This window comes from Balaenoptera acutorostrata, chromosome 3 (assembly GCF_949987535.1).
Source record: "Balaenoptera acutorostrata chromosome 3, mBalAcu1.1, whole genome shotgun sequence".
Taxonomy (NCBI): domain Eukaryota; kingdom Metazoa; phylum Chordata; class Mammalia; order Artiodactyla; family Balaenopteridae; genus Balaenoptera; species Balaenoptera acutorostrata.
In genome coordinates, this window is record NC_080066.1 from 105903154 (window position 1) to 105921554 (window position 18401).

At 54.2% G+C, this 18401-nt stretch overlaps 2 protein-coding genes across 5 annotated transcripts; both read left to right on the plus strand.

Moving 5' to 3' along the window:
- The first annotated feature begins 2332 nt into the window (after positions 1 to 2332).
- On the plus strand, positions 2333 to 5575 carry MRPL52 (mitochondrial ribosomal protein L52). Of its 4 annotated transcripts, none has more exons than XM_007180534.2 (5): positions 2333 to 2436; positions 2541 to 2601; positions 2678 to 2745; positions 4968 to 5032; positions 5401 to 5575. In XM_007180534.2, the coding sequence occupies exons 1-5, from the start codon at positions 2409 to 2411 to the stop codon at positions 5551 to 5553; spliced, it is 375 nt and encodes a 124-aa protein (XP_007180596.2). In that variant the 5' UTR covers positions 2333 to 2408; the 3' UTR covers positions 5554 to 5575. The 4 variants fall into 4 exon arrangements, with proteins under 4 accessions (XP_007180596.2, XP_007180598.2, XP_007180597.2 ...); XM_007180535.2 differs by having other exon boundaries at positions 2394 to 2436; positions 2544 to 2601; XM_028166075.2 differs by having other exon boundaries at positions 2394 to 2436; positions 2544 to 2601; positions 4968 to 5039; positions 5401 to 5510.
- Positions 5576 to 7495: 1920 nt separating this feature from the next.
- Positions 7496 to 17765, plus strand: MMP14 (matrix metallopeptidase 14). Its single transcript, XM_057542343.1, has 10 exons — positions 7496 to 7896; positions 11846 to 11994; positions 12250 to 12372; positions 12725 to 13032; positions 13580 to 13745; positions 14050 to 14206; positions 14371 to 14509; positions 14640 to 14790; positions 15270 to 15385; positions 15758 to 17765. The coding sequence occupies exons 1-10, from the start codon at positions 7792 to 7794 to the stop codon at positions 16090 to 16092; spliced, it is 1749 nt and encodes a 582-aa protein (XP_057398326.1). The 5' UTR covers positions 7496 to 7791; the 3' UTR covers positions 16093 to 17765.
- Positions 17766 to 18401: the final 636 nt, after the last annotated feature.

An 18401-nucleotide genomic window follows, 5' to 3' on the forward strand; every position in this document is an offset into this window, starting at 1 on the left:
CAAAGGCTGAACTCATCTTCCTTCCAAAGACCTTTCCCCTCCCAGTTTTCCAGATCAAGATTCCCATCTGCCCCAAAGTCCTCCAGCTCTGGCTCCTTGACTCCCACGACTATTAAATTAGTGCATGTGTTCAGTTCTGCATGTGGAGTTCATATTGTCCACATTATTTCTTCCCCTTAATGCATGTGGCCTTTTTTATGATTTTGCACCCATAGTGTGTGAGCTACTAAAAGATAGAGGAGTGTTGCTGGTTCAGCTCCTTTATATAGTGTTGATGGTAGTGCCAGCCTGTCATCTTTCCTACAAATCTTGAATGTTGACACCGACGTTATTTTTCCAGCCCTTGGCTCCTATTACATGATTCTCCAACTGTAAATTATGTAATGGGATTGCAGTGCTGTCTGCCTCAGCCGTCTATCTCAGAACCAGCCAAAGGCACATGGAGCCTAGCCTGGGAAAGGTGTTACTCAGTCATTATTGCAACTGTGAAACAATAAATCCACAGCCACATTTTGGTTCAATTTCCTGATCTTTGAAAATTACAAGCTATCTCTACAGTGATTGCTTCCTGGTCTGTCTTATCTACTTTACGGGTTTATTATGAAAATTTATAAAGAAGTGTTTTGTATCATTTATACAGAAGTGTTTTGATAACTGAAAATTAAGTGTACAAATGTAAAATGGTAATGGTAATCTATTGTCTTACTTCCCTTGCTTAGTTTTTTGGGTCCATCCGTTGGCTCATAGCCAAGGTTCTTTTATTCCCATCCCTTCTAGTTCAGCCCTCCCCTATACCATTCTTATTGTTATCGTAACAGCTGCTTTTACTTCTTAAACCAGGACCCACCCTTCCCCTCTTTCAAAGCACAGTTCAGAGCCACCTCCTGTGGAAAAACTTCCCAGTCTTGCAGAAGGAAACAATAAACTTCCAGATAGGCCATTACACCACTCCCTCAGTTTCCCCCAGTCAGCATATGTTTAAGTGTCTAGCCTAGCACAAGAGTAATGGCCACTTTTGTAGGCGCTTCACCATTTATAAAGCACTTTCACTTACCTTATTGTTCTTAAAATGTTTTCATAAATGTGATGTATTTTAAGCTTTTTCTTCAATGAAGAAATTAGGGATAAATGACTTCCCCAAGGCAAGTACAGGCATACCTCGGAGCTAACCATCACAATAAAGCAAATATCACAATAAAGTGAGTCACAGGAATTTTTTAGTTTCCCAGTACATGTAAAATTATGTTTACACTATATTAAAGTCTATTAAGTGTGCAATAGTATTATGTCTAAAAAAAAAAGTACATACCTTATTCGAAAAATATCTTATTGCTAAAAAAATGCCAAAACAATTACAATAGTAACATCGAAGATCACTGATCACAGATCACCATAACAAATAATAATGCCAAAGCTTGAAATATTTCAAGCATTACCAAAATGTGACAGAAAGGCACAAAGAGAACAAATGCTGTTTGAAAATCTGGCATTGATAGACTTGCTCTGTGCAAGGTTGCTACAAACCTTCAATTTGTAAAAAATGCAGTACCTGCAAAGCACAATAAAAGTATGTCTGTGAGTGATAAAAAAAAGAGGGAAGGAGCCACGGATCTGGGTTTGCCACTTACTACTACCTACCTCACAAAGTTTTTGCGAGGATTATATTACACAATCTGTGGTGGTAGGTCTTATAAAAATGGAATCAGATCTTAGCTCCAATACCTCTTCCTCAAGAAAGCCTTATTAGACAGCCTACTCCAGATCAAGTTCCCATCCTATGCTCACAAGCAGCACCTACTTCCCTTCCCAGCACTCATCTCAGCTGTAATATTACAGTAATATGTATGATTATTTGATTATCATCATCTCTCTCTAGACTAGGAGCTCTATCTGAATAGGGACGTCTGCTCTGCTCTCCACACCGAATACAGTGCTTATCACATACAAGTTCTTCAATTTCGTTTGATAAATGAGAACTGAAACCCAAATTTTCTGATTCACTCTAAATTTGACTTTTAGGCTGGGGGAAATACGTTACAGTGATGCCAGAAGACAGAATGCGGTCACGTGGATGTTACTCAACTGATATAAAAGAATAAATTTCAAAGGACTAGAGACCGCTGCGGGGCAATGGAGGGGGTGGAGGTGGGGGGAAACAGTTCAGAACGGTTAAGTCTGGGCGCACGCGACTTCCGCACGGTTGTAACCACCACTGAGAATGCATACGCTGAACGACCGTTCTCGCCCAAAAATCTCTGGAAGCAGTTTTGTCCCTCTTTTCCGTACGATGAACCAAGATGGCGTGGCCCTTGATTGAAAACCAGATTCAAGATGGCGACTTCCGGCTTCCCGCGCAGCGTCGCGCGTGGCCACGAGGCCACGCCCACTTCCGGCTCCTGCGCCTCAGCATGGCTGCTTTACGTTTAGTGCTCTCTAGTAAGCGGGTGTAGGGTATGGGGGCTCGGGGGTTCGTGGAGGCGGGCCCGGGACGCCTGGGCTGGCTGCACGGCCTCTCTCCCAACTCTGCCCTGTTTTCCCAGCAGGTGTCCGGAGGCTGCACTGCGGCGCCGCGGCTCGGGCGGGCAGTCAGTGGCGACTCCAGTGAGTGCCGGTCTGGGGGGAACTGAGGGGCCAGAAGCTGGGCTGAGTCCTCACGGAACTGTTTTTCTCCACCCAGGCAGGGCCTTGCTGCCAACCCCTCCGACTACGGGCCCCTTACGGAGCTCCCAGACTGGTCTTATGCGGGTGAGCGCTGATCTGACAGTTAACTCTACTTCGGAGATTTTCACCCAGAGGGAACGCCCCTGGACGGAGGGGGGTGGGGGGGCGTGTCAAGGTGCGGGTTGTGTCTGAGTGGACAAAGTATTGAACTTTATATTTGGAGTTGGGGGGAAGAAATCCTATTGTTTATTTTATAAATTAAACTACGCCTATGGAAAGTAAAGCTAGACAGGATCTTCTTGGCTTGTGGGGATAAGCAGAAGCTAACTCTGATGTGGGGCATCCCGCGGGAGGGACAAGACTTCATGTGTCTAAGAGGGACGTGGTGTTTTTAAAGTTACGAAGAACCGCCCTTCTGTGTGGTGAGTACATTGTTGAGAATTTGTTACCAAGTGCAGGTAGAGCTCTTTGAAAGGCTGCCTAAATGAGCGTCTCAGAGAGAGGCTTAGAAGAGTGAAGACAGAGGATGACGGGGCTCTCTGCAGAAAAGTTTCTTCCTTTACCTTAAAACAAGACAAAACAAAACGCCCTAGAAAGGAAGGACCTTAGAAAAGTTGAAGCCACTCCCCACTGCATTGGGACTCCAGTTCACAGGTGGTAAAATTGAGGCCTACAGAAGTAAATCGCTCAGGAGCACACAGCTAGATAATAGCAAAGCCAGGACTAGAACTGGGCAGAGGCCAGGCCCCCTTCAACAGCACAGAAACCTGAGTACTGGTTTCTATAGGAGTATGAACCTTCTTAATCAGATACTTGGTGGCTGAGGAGGATGGTGAAGATTCTTTTCCTACTTGTTATTTACTGTAGGAAGCCTAGGAGCTCCTTGAAGTAGTATGGACTATTGGGAAGAGTCTGGAATTGAATTTTTTTTTACTTTATTTTATTTTTACTTATTTATTTTTGGCTGCGTTGGGTCTTTCTTTAGTTGCCGCGAGCAGGGGCTACTCTTCGTTGCGGTGCACGGGCTTCTCGTTGTGGTGGCTTCTCCTGTTGGGAGCACGGGCTCTAGGCGCCTGGGCTTCAGTAGTTGTGGCTCACGGGCTCTAGAGCGCAGGCTCAGTAGCTGTGGCGCACGGGCTTAGTCGCTCCGTGGCATGTGGGATCTTCCCGGACCAGGGATTGAACCCACGTCCCCTGCATTGGCAGGCGGATTCTTAACCACTGTGCCACCAGGGAAGCCCATGGAATTGATTCTTAATCCAGGCTTCTCTACTTGCTAACTTTGTGGTTAGCAAGTTACTTAATGGTATCTCTCAGTTTCCACATCTGTAAAAGAAGAATACCTATCTCCGATGGTTCTTGGAAGGATAAAATGAAACAACCAGTGTAAAGCACCTGATATACACAGTATTGGTTCCCTTTCCTGATGAATATTATCTCTTATTTGTCTTGCCTTCAAACTTTTGGACAGAGTTTTCACTGTTTCTTTCTTTGTAGAAAGTAAGTATCCTTTTAATCTCTGTTATAAACTACTTGAGATCAGATACTGCATTTTTTCAGCAAGTCAGCAGACATTTATAAGATTTTTATTATGGGCCTACACTATACTACAGTGAAAGTAAGGGATACAGTCCCTAATCCCAAGGAACTTAAAGTCTAGCTGGAAAAACAAAGCATGGACATTTTAAAAATTAAGTAATAATATTTCAATGCTCTGCCTCTTTCCAGAAGGATTTGAGGTGGCTAAATAAGGCTAAAAACAATCAGTATCACAATAAATGTCCCCAGACAGAGAGATGAATATTAAATGATGGAGATGCATTTCTTTCAGAAGAGAGAGCTGACAGAGTTGAAGAGGTAAGAGAAGGATTTCTGGGACAAGTAGAGCTTCAGGTGGGCCTAAGAATGAGAATTGGCTGGAAGGAAAGGAAAAGAGGGTGTTTCATTATAGAGTGAGACGGAACTCAGCAAGGACTCACTGGTAATTAGAACAGTAATCAGATTGCTTGAGTGGAGGGTTTCTGAAGATAAAACAGGAGATTCAGCATTGCAAAGGACCTTGAATTCTAGGCTAATGAGGGAGGGGTAAGTAAAATAGAGTAGGAACATGCCTAGGAGCTTATTCTTGGTGGTTCTGGCATACCTCACCATTGAGGGAAGTGTTCTAGGGGAATTAAGGTACAGTGGGTGTGAAATGGAAAAGAGGAGCTCAAGATTTGTTCTTCCCTCTTTCCTATCACAGCCGCTTTCCCAGGGTCCTGCAGGCCATCTCTAACACTTGCCTTTTCTCTCACTTCTATCTGCAGATGGCCGCCCTGCTCCTCCAATGAAAGGCCAGCTTCGGAGAAAAGCCCAAAGGGAAAAGTTTGCAGTGAGTGGCCAGAGCCCACACAGAGCAAACTGTGTGTAATCAGGGGGAAAATTTAAATTGTAATTTGTCTTTAGTTGGCACCTAAGCTAACACGTACCCGTCACTCCGAGGTTTTATCTGCCAAAGGTTTTAACGGTACCGGGAGAAGGGAGGATAGAGTGGGGCACTCCTAGGGCAGGAACCAATAGTAGACACCCATTTTGCTGCCTTCCTCCTGCTTCCCAGCCCAGGACCTGGTTCCACCCCTTCCCCAGTCAGTGGTGTCATTTTCCAGCTGAAACCTCTGACTTTGATCTGTGAATGAAAGGATATATGGTGCAGAGCTCAAGCCCCAGATGTTATCCACACTGTTTTCCTGTCTGTTTCAGAGACGAGTTGTACTGCTGTCACAGGAAATGGATGCTGGATTACAGGCATGGCAGCTCAGGCAGCAAGAGAAGTTGCAGGAAGAAGAAAGGAAGCAGCAGAATGCTCTTAAACCCAAAGGGGCTCTACTGCAGAACCCCCGACCAAGTCAATAAAAAGCAACTCCTGTCTCCCCCAGCCTGGCTCTGGCTTTCTTTTCTATCACCTAGATGTGTCATCCCAGCCAGAAGAAAGCCTTTATGTTCCCTATCTGTCTTCAGGGCAAAAGAGGATGGACACCAGGAAGAACAGGCTGTAAGATCACTGCCTGGAAGTGCTGGCACAGTGCCCTCACCCCAGCTCCATTACGGTTCAGCAGAATCTTGCTCAGGGGTATTGACCCCCTCTTTTGCAGGCCATAGGACTGGCCCAACTTTCCTCCTCTGCAGACGTGAAAAACGGGGCAACAGTTTTCCTGGCTTTAGCCACACACTCAAGCCTTTAACAGCCCATACACAGTTCAGGCCTCATGCAGTTACGCATTAATAAATGTTTTGATGGAAAAGGCTTTCCAGCTGAGATCCACTTTTTGGCAAGCAACTGGTATCCGTTTTTGTAAACTTCAGATACATGGCCCTAGAGGATACTCCCACTGGGAAGGCTGACACGGGAACAGCAGACTTGGGTGTTGCATGTTCTGCTAAAGAGTGGGATCCTGAGGTTTCTGTGGTTCTGACTGAATTCCAGAGGTTGGTTGGAGAGAGGCCTGTACTTCCCAACCCCCACTTGTGTAGGGGAGCCCTGATGTGCTCAGCCCCCAAACAGTGACCGTGGAATAGGTACCTAATAGCCACCATATACTTCCCACAGATCTGTTAGCTGCACAGGCCCCAGGGAAACCTTTCATTTTATTGATCATGGCTCCTCCCATGGATACTGAGGGAAAAAGGACTTTTGCTCCCATTACAATACCGAGCACTGGGCTTTTCTTCCATTCTCCTGCCACAAATATGTGACAGTTCTTTTATCTCTAGGATTTCTGGAACTTCCTACCTGACATAATTTCTGTCCAGCCTCCTTTATTCCTTCCCTTGCTTTCTTTCCCTCCCTTCTCCGCCACCCCCACCAACCTCCTTCCTCTCTTCGCTGACCAATGCAGTTCTTGGATCTTAGATTTCGCTGATGGTCGGGTTTTCTGTGTCCCACACTTTTCCTGCCTCTGTTGTGTTGCTTTTCCAGATCTAGCCCTCAGCCTCTTATCTGTCTCCCTTTCCCACCATCAGGTCTAGCCTGCCCTCCCCCTTCCCTTCATACCTCCACCTTTTGTTCTCAGAGTCTAGTCAGCCCCTGAAGGAGGAGATTATACTCTTTAAGGGATTATCTCCTTTTCCGGTATAGAGCGGGAACTAAACCCCATAGTCCTGACTCCCATTCTCTCTTTTCCGCAGTTTCACCAAACTTGATTTGCCTTTCCCAGGACTTCATGGCCTTGCACTCCTTTTCTCCCCAGCCAGTTCTAGTTCAAGGGGCAGCAGATTGCAAAGGACAATAATAAAGGGGGCGCATTCGTCTTTCTCTGGGGACAGGACCCCCAGATCCAGTGTGGTGGTGGGATTTGTCAGTGGGTAGTTGGGTTTTGGTATTGTTGCTTTTTTTAATATTATTATTTCTTGTTAGGGGAGGGACGGAGGTGGCTGACAAGAATAAGGGACACAATTTTCAATAGAGCCACAGACCCCAGCAGACAACCCCGCACACCAGGTCTCGTGGACACGGAAGATGCCCCCACCATCCCAGGCTCTGAGCTCCGTGTTTGCCCCAGGCGCTGAGCTTCCCAGTGCTTCCCACGGAGGTGAGATGAACGGTGGAAGCAGAGGAATCAAGCCACCCAAAATATGCTTAGAAGGAGAAAGTCTCCCACATCCCGTCCCTTGAGTCCCCCCAAGCCCCCCGCTCTCGGCTGTGGCCTCAACCCCTGCAGATGGCAGCCTCCACCACAGAAAGGCAACTTAGGGTTTTTTTTTTTGTTTTTTTTGTTTTTTTTTTTTACCCTGCTCTTGGCTGTAATTGGATTCAGACTGAAACAACCACGTCCGCACCGGGAAAGGAGGGCATTGGGGCGGGGGCGGAGGGAGCCTGTGGGAGAAGGGAGGGACCAGAGGAGAGAGCGAGAGAGGGCTCGCCATCCAGTTCGCAGACTAAGCAGAAGAAAGATCAAAAAACGGGAAAGCGGGGACGAGCAAACAGGCGCTTTCAAGAACAATCCCCTCATCTCCAAGCGGACAGCGCTCTAGGAATCCAAATTCAGTGCCTACGGAAGACAAAAGGCGCCCCGAGGGAGTGGCGGTGCGACCCCAGGGCTTGGGCCCCGCCGCGGAGCCCGCACGGCCCGGCTGCCCGGACGGTCGCGGACCATGTCTCTCGCCCCACGACCCGCCCGCAGTCTGCTGCTCCCCCTGCTCGCGCTCGCCTCCGCGCTCGCCTCCCTCAGCTCTGCCCAAAGCAGCTTCAGCCCCGAAGTAAGTGAGCTCCTCCGGCCCTGCCCGGAGTCGCGCCCGCCGGGGAGGCGAGCCCGGGGGTCTCCGAGGGGACAGCCCCCATTCGGAGAGGAGGGCTCTCGGCGTCTCGGCTGCTCCGGCCTGCAGGGTCCCCCTTCCTTTCCTTTCCCTCCTCATCTCCAAACTTCAAAGTCGATCCAACTTTTGCCTCCTCCAACTACCACCCCCCACGCGCGCGCGCGCGCGCCGCCGACTTTCTTTCCCATTCCTTTCCTTGGAAGAACTTTCCAGCCGGGGCCCACTCCCCACCCCTCCCCAGTTCCCCTGGGCTCTGAGCTCAGCTCTGGAACCGGTCGGGAGCCTGATAAATATTTGGACTCCGCTCAGACCCCGCGCTGTCCTGGTTTCTTGTCATGTGCGAGAGTTTGTTGTTTCTTCGACTTTCCAGTTCGCAGGCGCTCTCCCGCCCGCGCTCGCCGGCGCTCTGCCGGCCGGGAGGGCTCCGGGGACGGCGCCCCTTGGCCCGGGCCCCCCACGCTGCGGCCGCCGCCTCGCTGGCGCTCCCGGCCCTCCTCGGACGCGTCGGCTGCCAGGTGCGGTCGGGGGTGGCCGGCCGAGCGGGCCCGACCCCCACCCCACCCCCCGCCTCCCCGAGAGGACCCTCTGTGTCCCGGCTCGGAGCCCTGGCGTCGAGGGTCGCGGCGCTGGCGCCCTGGCCCGCGTTTCCGGACACACAAAGGTCTCCTTGTGAGCCGGGGCCTCGGCCGGGCTGCCGCCTCCGCTCCCTGCTCCCCCTTCAGCGCCTTTAGGCTCTTTTTGTTAATTGCTTTTCTGTGTTAATTGCAGGGAGACTCGGGGCGTCGCACGGGGAGCGGGGTGAGGGCCTGGCCCTGGGCTCCCGCGCAGGTCTTGACTGACTCGGTTGCCCCCCACCCATTCCCCGACGCTGGCCCACCGGGCCTGGGAGGAAGCCGCGTGGGAGTTGTCTGAGGAAGTTTTTCCTCTCTCTCTCTTTTATTTTGGGGTGAAGGTGGGAGACGGATTTGATCAGCTTCTTATTTTGGGCCATCCCAACCCACTCAGCTCGGCCAGGGCCTGGGTGCGGTCGGGAGGGGCCAGGAAGGGCCCCTGAGCAGGGGGAAGGGATCAGGACTTGGCTTCCTCCCTCCTGGTCCCGGCCCTGGTCCCACCCCGGGAGAAAACATCTCCAGAAAGAACACACTCTCTCTGTCCTGAGACTGACAGGAAAAGTGTGGCCCTAGGAATGGAGGTGACCACGGAGAGTGAAAATCTGCCCAGAGGCTAAGCCTGACAAGGTCCAGGAGGAGGAGGAGGCATCCTCTTTCCAGGCCTGGAGTCTTCATCAGAGGCCTGAAGGGGAGAGCGTCTAACAAAAGGAGCCCGGGCATCTGGGGGCTTCCCGCTGCCAACTTCGCCTGCCCTGCCTTCCTTCCCTTCCCTGCCCCACTAGGTCCCCTTGGGGAGGGGCGGCAGCCCTGGCTCTGTTTTAAGCGGGTCATGGGCAGTCCCAGTGCCAGAACCATCATTTGCTTCTGGGCCATGGAGGGGTGGGAGGCAGAGGGAGGGAGGAGCAGGCCCAGAGGCTGGGATCCAGGGCCTGCAGCAGAGCCAGAGATTCCCCCCAACCCCCTCCAGGACTCCTAGGCCGGTGAAGTGGGCCTACGAGTGGGAGGGGTTCCTTGTCCTTGACTTTCCCCTAGAGGAGTACCTTGCACCACTCAGTTTTCAGACAAAGCCAGCCGACTCAGTTCTCTGACCCTGCAGAGTTGCTCCCTCTCCAGGCAAATCTGGAGGGAGAGCTGGGGTGGCCCAGGCCTCAAACAGCCGGCCTCCTCCCACCACCTCCAGGGTCCTGCACCAGCTCCGGGACAGCCCTCTCCTCTCCTTGGCCAGTCTGGCACTTGGCCCTTCTCCCACTCAGCCGCAGACACAAGAGTCCTCTCTTCTGTGGTTCCGACCTCATAGTCTCCTCTGTGGTTCTTGCTTTGCTCGGAGCCTAGGCCTGGGAGGAGGAGAGGAATGGGGGCACTTCCTTTCCAGGACTTGTGGCTCTCTTGACTCCAGAGAAGTCCCTTTCTTGACTAAGTCTCCACCTTTCTCTACTGCATATGGGGTGGAGGTTGTGGGCGTGAATATTTAGACCTATCCACCTTCTTGAAAGACTCATCAGGAAGAGGGATGTATCCCAGAGCTCCCAGATGTGGATTCTCCCCATCTCTCTGCCACCCTCCCTCCTGTCATCCTGCCCTAGGAGCTTTGCTCCCTGAGGGTTGAGGGGGCCTGACCTCAGTCTTCCAGCTCCAGCAGTGGGCTGCTCCCATCCTTTCCCAAAGCTGAAGCAGCTGCTCCCCCACGAGAGGTCATAAGCCCGGGATGTGACTACCCTACAGGTGAGGCCAGGGGCAAAGGGAGTTTCCTGCATACTTGGGCACAGGCCACAGGAGGCCTCCTGCAGGCACTAGCTGTGGCATCAGTTAGCGCAGGTCAGGGCAAGTTTAGAGCTCCCGGGAGAGCAGCCCAAGACCGGAGCCTCCTGCCCTGCTCCGGTATAACAGAGGTTAAACTTTGCTCCCCGCCTTCTTCCCCTGAGGAGGGGCTCTCAGAGCGGGTGGTGCTAGGGTTGTTCTGGCTGGGCCTGTTGGCTGGGGAAAGGCTGTGTTGTTTACATCTCGGGCCCTAACTCCCATCATCAGCCGTAGGGGATCACTTCCCAGAACCATGTTGCAATTCTTGCCCCTGCGGGCTCAGGTCCCCAGTCAGCTGCTCCTGAATCACCCCCAGCCCCAGTGCAAGAGCACTGCACCACCGTCCAGGCCTGGGCCTCGAGGTGAAGGGCCACATGGAGAGCCATCCTAATGACCTGGAGTAAGGGATGCAGCACCACTCTGCACTCCAAGCTCCCGCCCTAGGCAACCTGCAGCATCCTCTGGACTCCTTAAGAAGGCAAAGCTGGAGCAGGGACCAGAGCCATCCGGGTAGCATCTCCCCGTAGGAGGATCTGAGCATGTTCATGTTCCGTATAAAACTTGGCTCATTTTACTTTTCAGGCTTTAGGAAAAGACTCCATTTTTCTTACAATAAAGGCTGACTTTTTCCTCAGCAGGGCTTTGCAATGTGGGTACCTTTCAATCAAACAAACACCAAAAACCTAACTTTAAGGCAATATGCCAGCCTTTATATTATGGACAATTCACATCATACCTAAAATAAACTACAGTCACCAAAATACTAAGTAAAATACTAACCCTAATCCTAACCACCATCCCAATCTCCCACTCCCTCTACTGAGAACCTTAAATGGGTCTTTAGGTCCCAAGCCCTAGGTCAGATGCTGCTTGGATGGCGACAGTGGCAGGATCCCGACTCTGTGACTGGATCACATCCGCACCACCTCCAAACGCCCCAGCTTCCCCTATCAGCAGCCAGCCGGAGCCCTAGCTCCTTTTCTGCTCTCCTTTCTGGAAAGATCTCAGCTGTGTATACCCCGGAGGCACAGCATGCCTGTCCCAGGAGAGCCTCGTGCCAGGCCCCAAAGTGGAGCCCCCTCAGCCTCTCCCCTCTCCATCCACCATGGGCACACCCCAGCCTCAGGTGGGACATGCTGTATTTACAAGAACACTTGACACAGAGGAGGAAAGCACTAGAAGGAATCCCAGCTCTGAGAAGACATCCTAGAACTCAATTAAACCACCAGGGCTCCCATCAAAAGAGTTACAGCCAAAGCCCAGCACTGTGGCTCTCCACCCCTCCAAGAGGATCAGCCATACTAGGACCCGGGCCAGAGTTTGGGTCCAGCCTGGGAGTTCCTCCAGACCCACTGCCAGAGCCAGGCTGGGAGCTCACTGCCCTTTCCACACCAAGCCAAGGGTGCATTCCAGGTGCCGTGAGGAAACAGAGGCTCCCCTCGGGCCAGGTGGGGATGCTCCAAGCCACATCCCTTTCCCTACAGGCCTGGCTGCAGCAGTATGGCTACCTGCCCCCTGGGGACCTGCGTACCCACACACAGCGCTCGCCTCAGTCACTCTCAGCTGCCATCGCTGCCATGCAGAGGTTCTACGGTCTGCGAGTGACAGGCAAGGCTGATGCAGACACCATGAAGTAAGTGCTAGACCCTGGCAGGAATTCTGCCCAGCACCCACCGACACAACACTGAGTACCAGAGAGGCTGCCACCTGAATGCCTGATTCCACCCCCATACCTCATCCCCACAAGCTGATCCCGACCCTCTCCTGTTCATCCAGACCTCATGACCTTGTCTCTTCCCCACACTCACCCTGGGGCCAGAGAGTCCCCCTCTCCTCTGAAGACCTTTCTCTTTCATACGCTCTCCTGACCACAATCCTCACACCCCAGGGCCATGAGGCGCCCCCGCTGTGGTGTTCCAGACAAGTTTGGGGCTGAGATCAAGGCCAATGTTCGAAGGAAGCGCTATGCCATCCAGGGCCTCAAATGGCAGCATAACGAGATCACTTTCTGGTGAGTCCAACAGGCAAATGGCCTTTCTCACATCAGGTCACCCTTCCCTATCAGTGGTGCTTAGAGACCCTGAGGCTCCCTTCGCTACTCACCCCTGTTCCTGAGAAGCATCCTCGGGGGTAGGGAGGAAAATGGCTCTCATCCTGGAGAGGGGTGCAGCCGGTGGAGGGTATTTCCCAGGCCCAGAAAGCCCTCAGTTCTTGGGACAGAGGCATCGTGAGGCGGCAGGAAGAGCTGGGTCAGACAAAGGTGGCTGGACAGCTCAGTCAGACCTGGGAGAGTACAGGGAAGGAGTTCTGCCCCTCGTTGTCCTAACACACTCCCATCCTCTCCCCACGTGGCTGGACCTCAGCATCCAGAACTACACCCCCAAGGTGGGGGAGTACGCCACATTCGAGGCCATCCGCAAGGCATTCCGTGTGTGGGAGAGTGCCACGCCGCTGCGCTTCCGAGAGGTACCCTATGCCTACATCCGTGAGGGCCACGAGAAGCAGGCCGACATCATGATCTTCTTTGCTGAGGGTTTCCACGGTGACAGCACGCCTTTCGATGGCGAGGGCGGCTTCCTGGCCCATGCCTACTTCCCAGGCCCCAACATTGGAGGGGACACCCACTTTGACTCTGCCGAGCCCTGGACTGTCCGGAACGAGGATCTGAATGGTGAGCGAGGTAGCCTGGGGACTCTTATCCCTGGAAGAATCAAGAGTCATTTGTATGGGGGTTCTCCAGCTTCCTCCCCAAGCCTCAGACCCCCAAATCTCAGGGCTTTGGGGGACCACAAACATCTCCCGGTCTGACTTCCAGTGAAAGCAGGAATCCCGTTTTGAGCTATTTACATCTGGTCCCTTCTCTCGCCCAATATTGACTTCCCAGTCAAAGGCTTCAAAGCATCTGCATCACTCACTTTTCCAGGCAAATGTCATGTCTGGCTCCTGGGAGAAACTGAGGCCCAGATAGGACTTCAGCTTCCCAATCCTTGCTGGGATTTGGATCCAGCCCCAGAACAGTCTCTCGCCTCTACCCAGAAGAGTTGCTGGCCGGCTTTTGCCTCCTCTGCCAAATATGAGGCTGGAACTCAGGATTTGGTCACTTTGGGTGGAAAATTTGGGAGGCGGGCTTCGTTGTGAACCTGAAGCTTCTGATGGGGAAGCAGGGAGTCTGAGGGAAGGGACCCAGGCTGCCATCATAATCATCCCCATCCCTCCAGGGAATGACATCTTTCTGGTGGCTGTGCACGAGCTGGGCCATGCCCTGGGCCTTGAGCATTCCAATGATCCCTCGGCCATCATGGCACCCTTTTACCAGTGGATGGACACAGAGAACTTTGTGCTGCCCGATGATGACCGCCGGGGCATCCAGCAACTTTATGGCAAGTAATCTATGCCCACATCTGCTCCTTCCTCTCTGCTCCTTATCCTCTCCTGTTCTCCCTGGCCTGTGCATTTTCCCCTCCCTCATGCCCTACAGTCTCCCCCCGGCCCCCCACCTGACCCTGCCTCCATCCGCTCCCACTTTTAAAAGACCCCACCTTTTCTGTCCTTCCCCAGCTGATTGCTTCAGCCTCCCGCAAAGGCCCAGCCACACCTCTCCAAAGGTGTTATCTGCCCATATGTCTGTCCTTTCCTCCTACTCTGCCACCAAGTCTGAAGTGCCCCTCGTGTTCTCTGCCCCAGGGAGCGAGTCAGGGTCCCCCACCAAGACGCCCCCTCAACCCAGGACCACCTCCAGGCCCTCTGTCCCTGATAAGCCCAAAAACCCCACCTATGGGCCCAACATCTGTGATGGGAACTTTGACACCGTGGCCATGCTCCGAGGGGAGATGTTTGTCTTCAAGGTGAGAGGAAGAAGTGGGCTGGTGTGGGGGACAAAAGGGCTCCATGACCGGGAGGCTGGGTGGAAACAGCAGCAGGAGGACTAAATACTGAAACTGAGGCAGTGCGGGAGCTTTGGGGACTGAGCTGGAGGACAAAGCTAAGGATATAATGAACTGCCTCCCAGGAGCGCTGGTTCTGGCGGGTGAGGAAAAACCAGGTGATGGATGGATACCCCATGCCCATCGGCCAATTCTGGCGGGGCCTGCCCGCATCCATCAACACTGCCTATGAGAGGAAGGATGGCAAGTTTGTCTTCTTCAAAGGTAACCGGACATTCTGCCATAGTCTTTGGGTGTGGGGAGGGTCTCCCTGGAGGAGCAAATTCCACCTGACTCCTCCAAAGACCGCAGAGCCCAGGTGGAGTCAGATCCTGCCCTTCCCTCTCCTCCCCAGGAGACAAGCACTGGGTGTTTGACGAAGCTTCCCTGGAGCCTGGCTACCCCAAGCACATTAAGGAGCTGGGTCGAGGACTGCCTACCGACAAGATTGATGCTGCTCTCTTCTGGATGCCCAATGGAAAGACCTATTTCTTTCGGGGAAACAAGTAAGGCCTCAATCCCTGGGGCCCAGGCCTTCCTCCTCAGACACCACCACCAGGTTTCCTCAATTCTGGAGGAAGACCTACTTTCCCCCTGAAATGTTCCCCTGGAGAAGAAGCTGGCTGAGCCTGTGCTGTTGCCTAGCAACGGGCAGCCTCCATGGGGTGCTGAGTGAGTGGGGTATGACCGGGTCACCATTTCAGACCTGCTCATTTGACGCCTCCTGCCCCAAGCCCTGTGCCACCGCCCCAGCTGCCAGGCACTGTCATTAAGGGCCGCTGGTGGCTCCTTGCAGCCTGGGCCCTCCCTCCCACCCCCACCTTCCACCACTTTCAGCTGCAGGCCCTCATTACTCAAAACCCCTGTCCCCCCGCCCCCCATCCACAGACACCCTTTGCTCACCGGCGAGTTCAGTCCCAGGTCCCACTCCCCTCGGAGGACATGCCCAGTGTCCAACCACTTCCCTTCCCTGCCTCTCCCCCAGGTACTACCGTTTCAACGAGGAGCTCAGAGCAGTGGACAGCGAGTACCCCAAAAACATCAAGGTCTGGGAAGGAATCCCTGAGTCTCCCAGAGGGTCATTCATGGGCAGCGATGAAGGTGAGAGGGGCACAGGAGGCGTCTGTGAGGGGAGGACCGGAACAGGGAGTTGAGAGAGAGCAGGAGGAAAGACGGAGAGGATCGGGGTTGAAAATAATGATGAGGAGGACAGGGGAGCCCTTGCCCTGTGCCAGGCACTGAGTAAGTGCTTTCCACGCTTCAGACCCCTTAATCCCCAGCACTCTCTCAACCTGGCGCTAGAGTTCCCTGGTTCCACAGCTGGGGAAACCGATGCTCAGGAAAGCGAAGCGATTCCCTCAGCTGGCGCGCACACTGACGGATTCTCTCCCGCTCTCCTTCTCTCTTTGGCTCATCTCCGGACGCTGCCCGCACCTCTCATCTGCCATGCCGCCTTCTTGCTGACCCTTGCAGTCTTCACTTACTTCTACAAGGGGAACAAATACTGGAAATTCAACAACCAGAAGCTGAAGGTCGAGCCGGGCTACCCCAAGTCAGCCCTGCGGGACTGGATGGGCTGCCCGTCGTCGGGGGGCCGGCCGGATGAGGGGACTGAGGAGGAGACGGAGGTGATCATCATCGAGGTGGACGAGGAAGGCAGCGGAGCAGTGAGCGCGGCCGCCGTGGTGCTGCCTGTGCTGCTGCTGCTGCTGGTGCTGGCGGTGGGCCTCGCCGTCTTCTTCTTCCGACGCCACGGGACCCCCAAGCGACTGCTCTATTGCCAGCGCTCCCTGCTGGACAAGGTCTGACCCCCACTGCCGCCCGCCCACTCCTCCCACGAGGACTTTGCCTCTGAAGGCCAGTGGCAGCAGGTGGTGGTGGGTGGGCTGCTCCCGCCGGTCCCGAGCCCCCTCCCCAGCCCCCCCACGTCCCTTCTTCTCTGTCCCATGACTGGCCTCTCCCCCACTCCGCGCTGGCATTGCTTCTTCCCTAGATGGGTTCCCCCGGAGGCTGAGCAGGGGCCGGCCTCCCAGCCCCTGCCCCTCAGGGGCCCCCGTGGCTTGGTGTGTGTTCAGCCCCATCTGAATGTCCGGGCTCTGCACTTGAAGGCAGGACCCTCAGACCTCGCTGGTAAAGGTCAAATGGGGTCATCTGCTCCTTTTCCATTCCCTGACATACCTTTAACCTCTGAACTCTGACCTCAGGGGTCTCTGGGCATGCTAGCCCCGCGAGCCCCCGGGGGTACCCAATTGGCAGCCTCCCACCACTCTTTCTGGCTGAAAGAAATCTAATCTTGTTGTGAGGGGGAGACCCTGAGAGAGTGAGGGGGTGAGGGCCGCTCAGCTTCCCTAAGACCTTGGGAGGAAAGCTCAGAGAGGGTCAGTCCTCTCCACCGAGATCCACCTCTGCCCCACCTGCCCCCGAGAACTTCCACGGAAGGAGCCTGAGCCATTAAGGACTAACCTGGGGCTGCAGAAACCCTTGACAGCCCTACCCTCCCAAACGTTAGCCTCGGATGGGGATGTCAAGGTTGGAAGAGTTGAGACCAGGGGGTGCAGCTACCAGGGTGGGCCCCAGGAGTCCTGGGGGTGAGCCTGGGGGCCACAGAGAAAGAACCTCACTCAAATGCAGGCAGCTGGGGTAGGGACCCAGGGGCAGAGCAGTCAGAGAGGACAGGACAGGACCAAAAGGCAAACCAGGGAGGTGCAGCAGGAGTGGACGGCCGGGGGCCAGGCAGGCCAGGCCGGCAGGGACGCCACAGGGTGGGCTGTGGTACCCGGGGGAGGGCACATTTTATTGGAGCTCTCAGGAAGGGCCCGAGAAAGGCACACCTGCTCCCGTTTGGTGCCCTGGCTTCAATCAGACCGCACGGAGGGGAAGGCAGGGAGCCAGAGAAAGGAGCAGAGAGGGCAGGCCTGGGGGACTGGCGACCCGGGACCTTGATGAGAGCACCCACCTAGCTAGGGAGCCGAGGATCAGCCTGCCTCCGCCAGCCTCCGGGAATGGGCAGGCGCCTGGGCCTTTTGTCAGGTTAGCCCCTCGCTTCCCGACGCCCCCCCAAGCCCTTTCTACAGGTGTCCTGCCCTCCCCTCCCCACCCAGCCCACCCATTTGAGGTCTCCTTGGGCCGCCGAAGGTGGTCCTGGTACCCGGAGACCTGGGAGAGTGAGAGACCACGTGGGGGCAGTGAGCGGAGAGGGATGTCAGGGGTGGGAGGAGTGCGGTGAACGGTGCTGGCAGTTCGGCTAAAGTTGTCTTGTTTGGGTTTTTTGTTTTGTTTAATGTATATTTTTATTATAATTATTATATATGAATTCCCTTCAAATCGTTCCTTTTTGTTAACAAGGGGCATGGGGAGGGGTGGGGGTGGGGCAGAGGCGTCCGACCCCAGGACCTGCAGGGCGGGGCTGGGTCAGTGCCCTCTAAGGACATTTTCGACCTTGTTCAACCTTTCCACAAAGAATAAACAGTGTTTCACGTTCTTGGTGTGGCTGCAGTTTGTGTGCCTGGGACGTGGCTGTGAGGGGCATAGGAAGCAGGAGGGCCGTGCGGTGTTTTCCGTGAGGTGGGGTTTGGGTATTTTTCATAATGGAATATGTTTATTCTCGGTGGACGAAAGGGATCCGGGGCCCAGAGATGGGGAGGAGGGCATACTCCATGGGGGCGGAGGAGTTGTCCGCAGAGCCCAGCCAGCTCCCCTCTCCCAACCTGGCCTAAGAGGCTACCTTTGAGGCCCAGGACTGCAAAAGCAAGAGGAAGTGGCCAAGCTGAAGCCACTCGGAAAATCTTCCTAAATTGCGTTACCCTGTCGTGTGATCCAGCTGCAGACCCTCTGTTTGCTCAGGCCTCGCGTGGCTGCTGGGGGATTCCCCCATCACAGTCAGCCTCAGGCTTGTGGGGGGGGAAGTGGGGGACAGGCCCTTCTCCCCAGCCCTGAGGATCTAAGCCTCTCCCAGGCCTGGGGCTCCCCTGCAGGGGCAGAAGGAACAGGGGAAAGAAAGAGGTTGCCCCGTGGCCAGTTAGGAGCAGCCTATCTCTGGCAAAACAGGGGTCTCACCCCAATTGCCCAGGAGAGGCAGGATGGTCGGGTTGGAAGGGCAGAATGACAGGGCTTTGTT

What these genes read in the sequence shown, in the direction of transcription:
- MRPL52 (XM_007180534.2), top strand. Translation starts at nt 2,409, where the DNA reads ATGGCTGCTTTACGTTTAGTGCTCTCTA. An exon ending in GGCAGTCAGTGGCGACTCCA is followed by an intron (nt 2,602 to 2,677) that starts GTGAGTGCCGGT and finishes TTCTCCACCCAG; the next exon opens with GCAGGGCCTTGCTGCCAACC. An exon ending in CCCAAAGGGAAAAGTTTGCA is followed by an intron (nt 5,033 to 5,400) that starts GTGAGTGGCCAG and finishes TGTCTGTTTCAG; the next exon opens with AGACGAGTTGTACTGCTGTC.
- MMP14 (XM_057542343.1), top strand. Translation starts at nt 7,792, where the DNA reads ATGTCTCTCGCCCCACGACCCGCCCGCAGTCTGCTGCTCCCCCTGCTC. An exon ending in ATCCAGCAACTTTATGGCAA is followed by an intron (nt 13,746 to 14,049) that starts GTAATCTATGCC and finishes TGCCCCAGGGAG; the next exon opens with CGAGTCAGGGTCCCCCACCA. An exon ending in ATTCATGGGCAGCGATGAAG is followed by an intron (nt 15,386 to 15,757) that starts GTGAGAGGGGCA and finishes TGACCCTTGCAG; the next exon opens with TCTTCACTTACTTCTACAAG.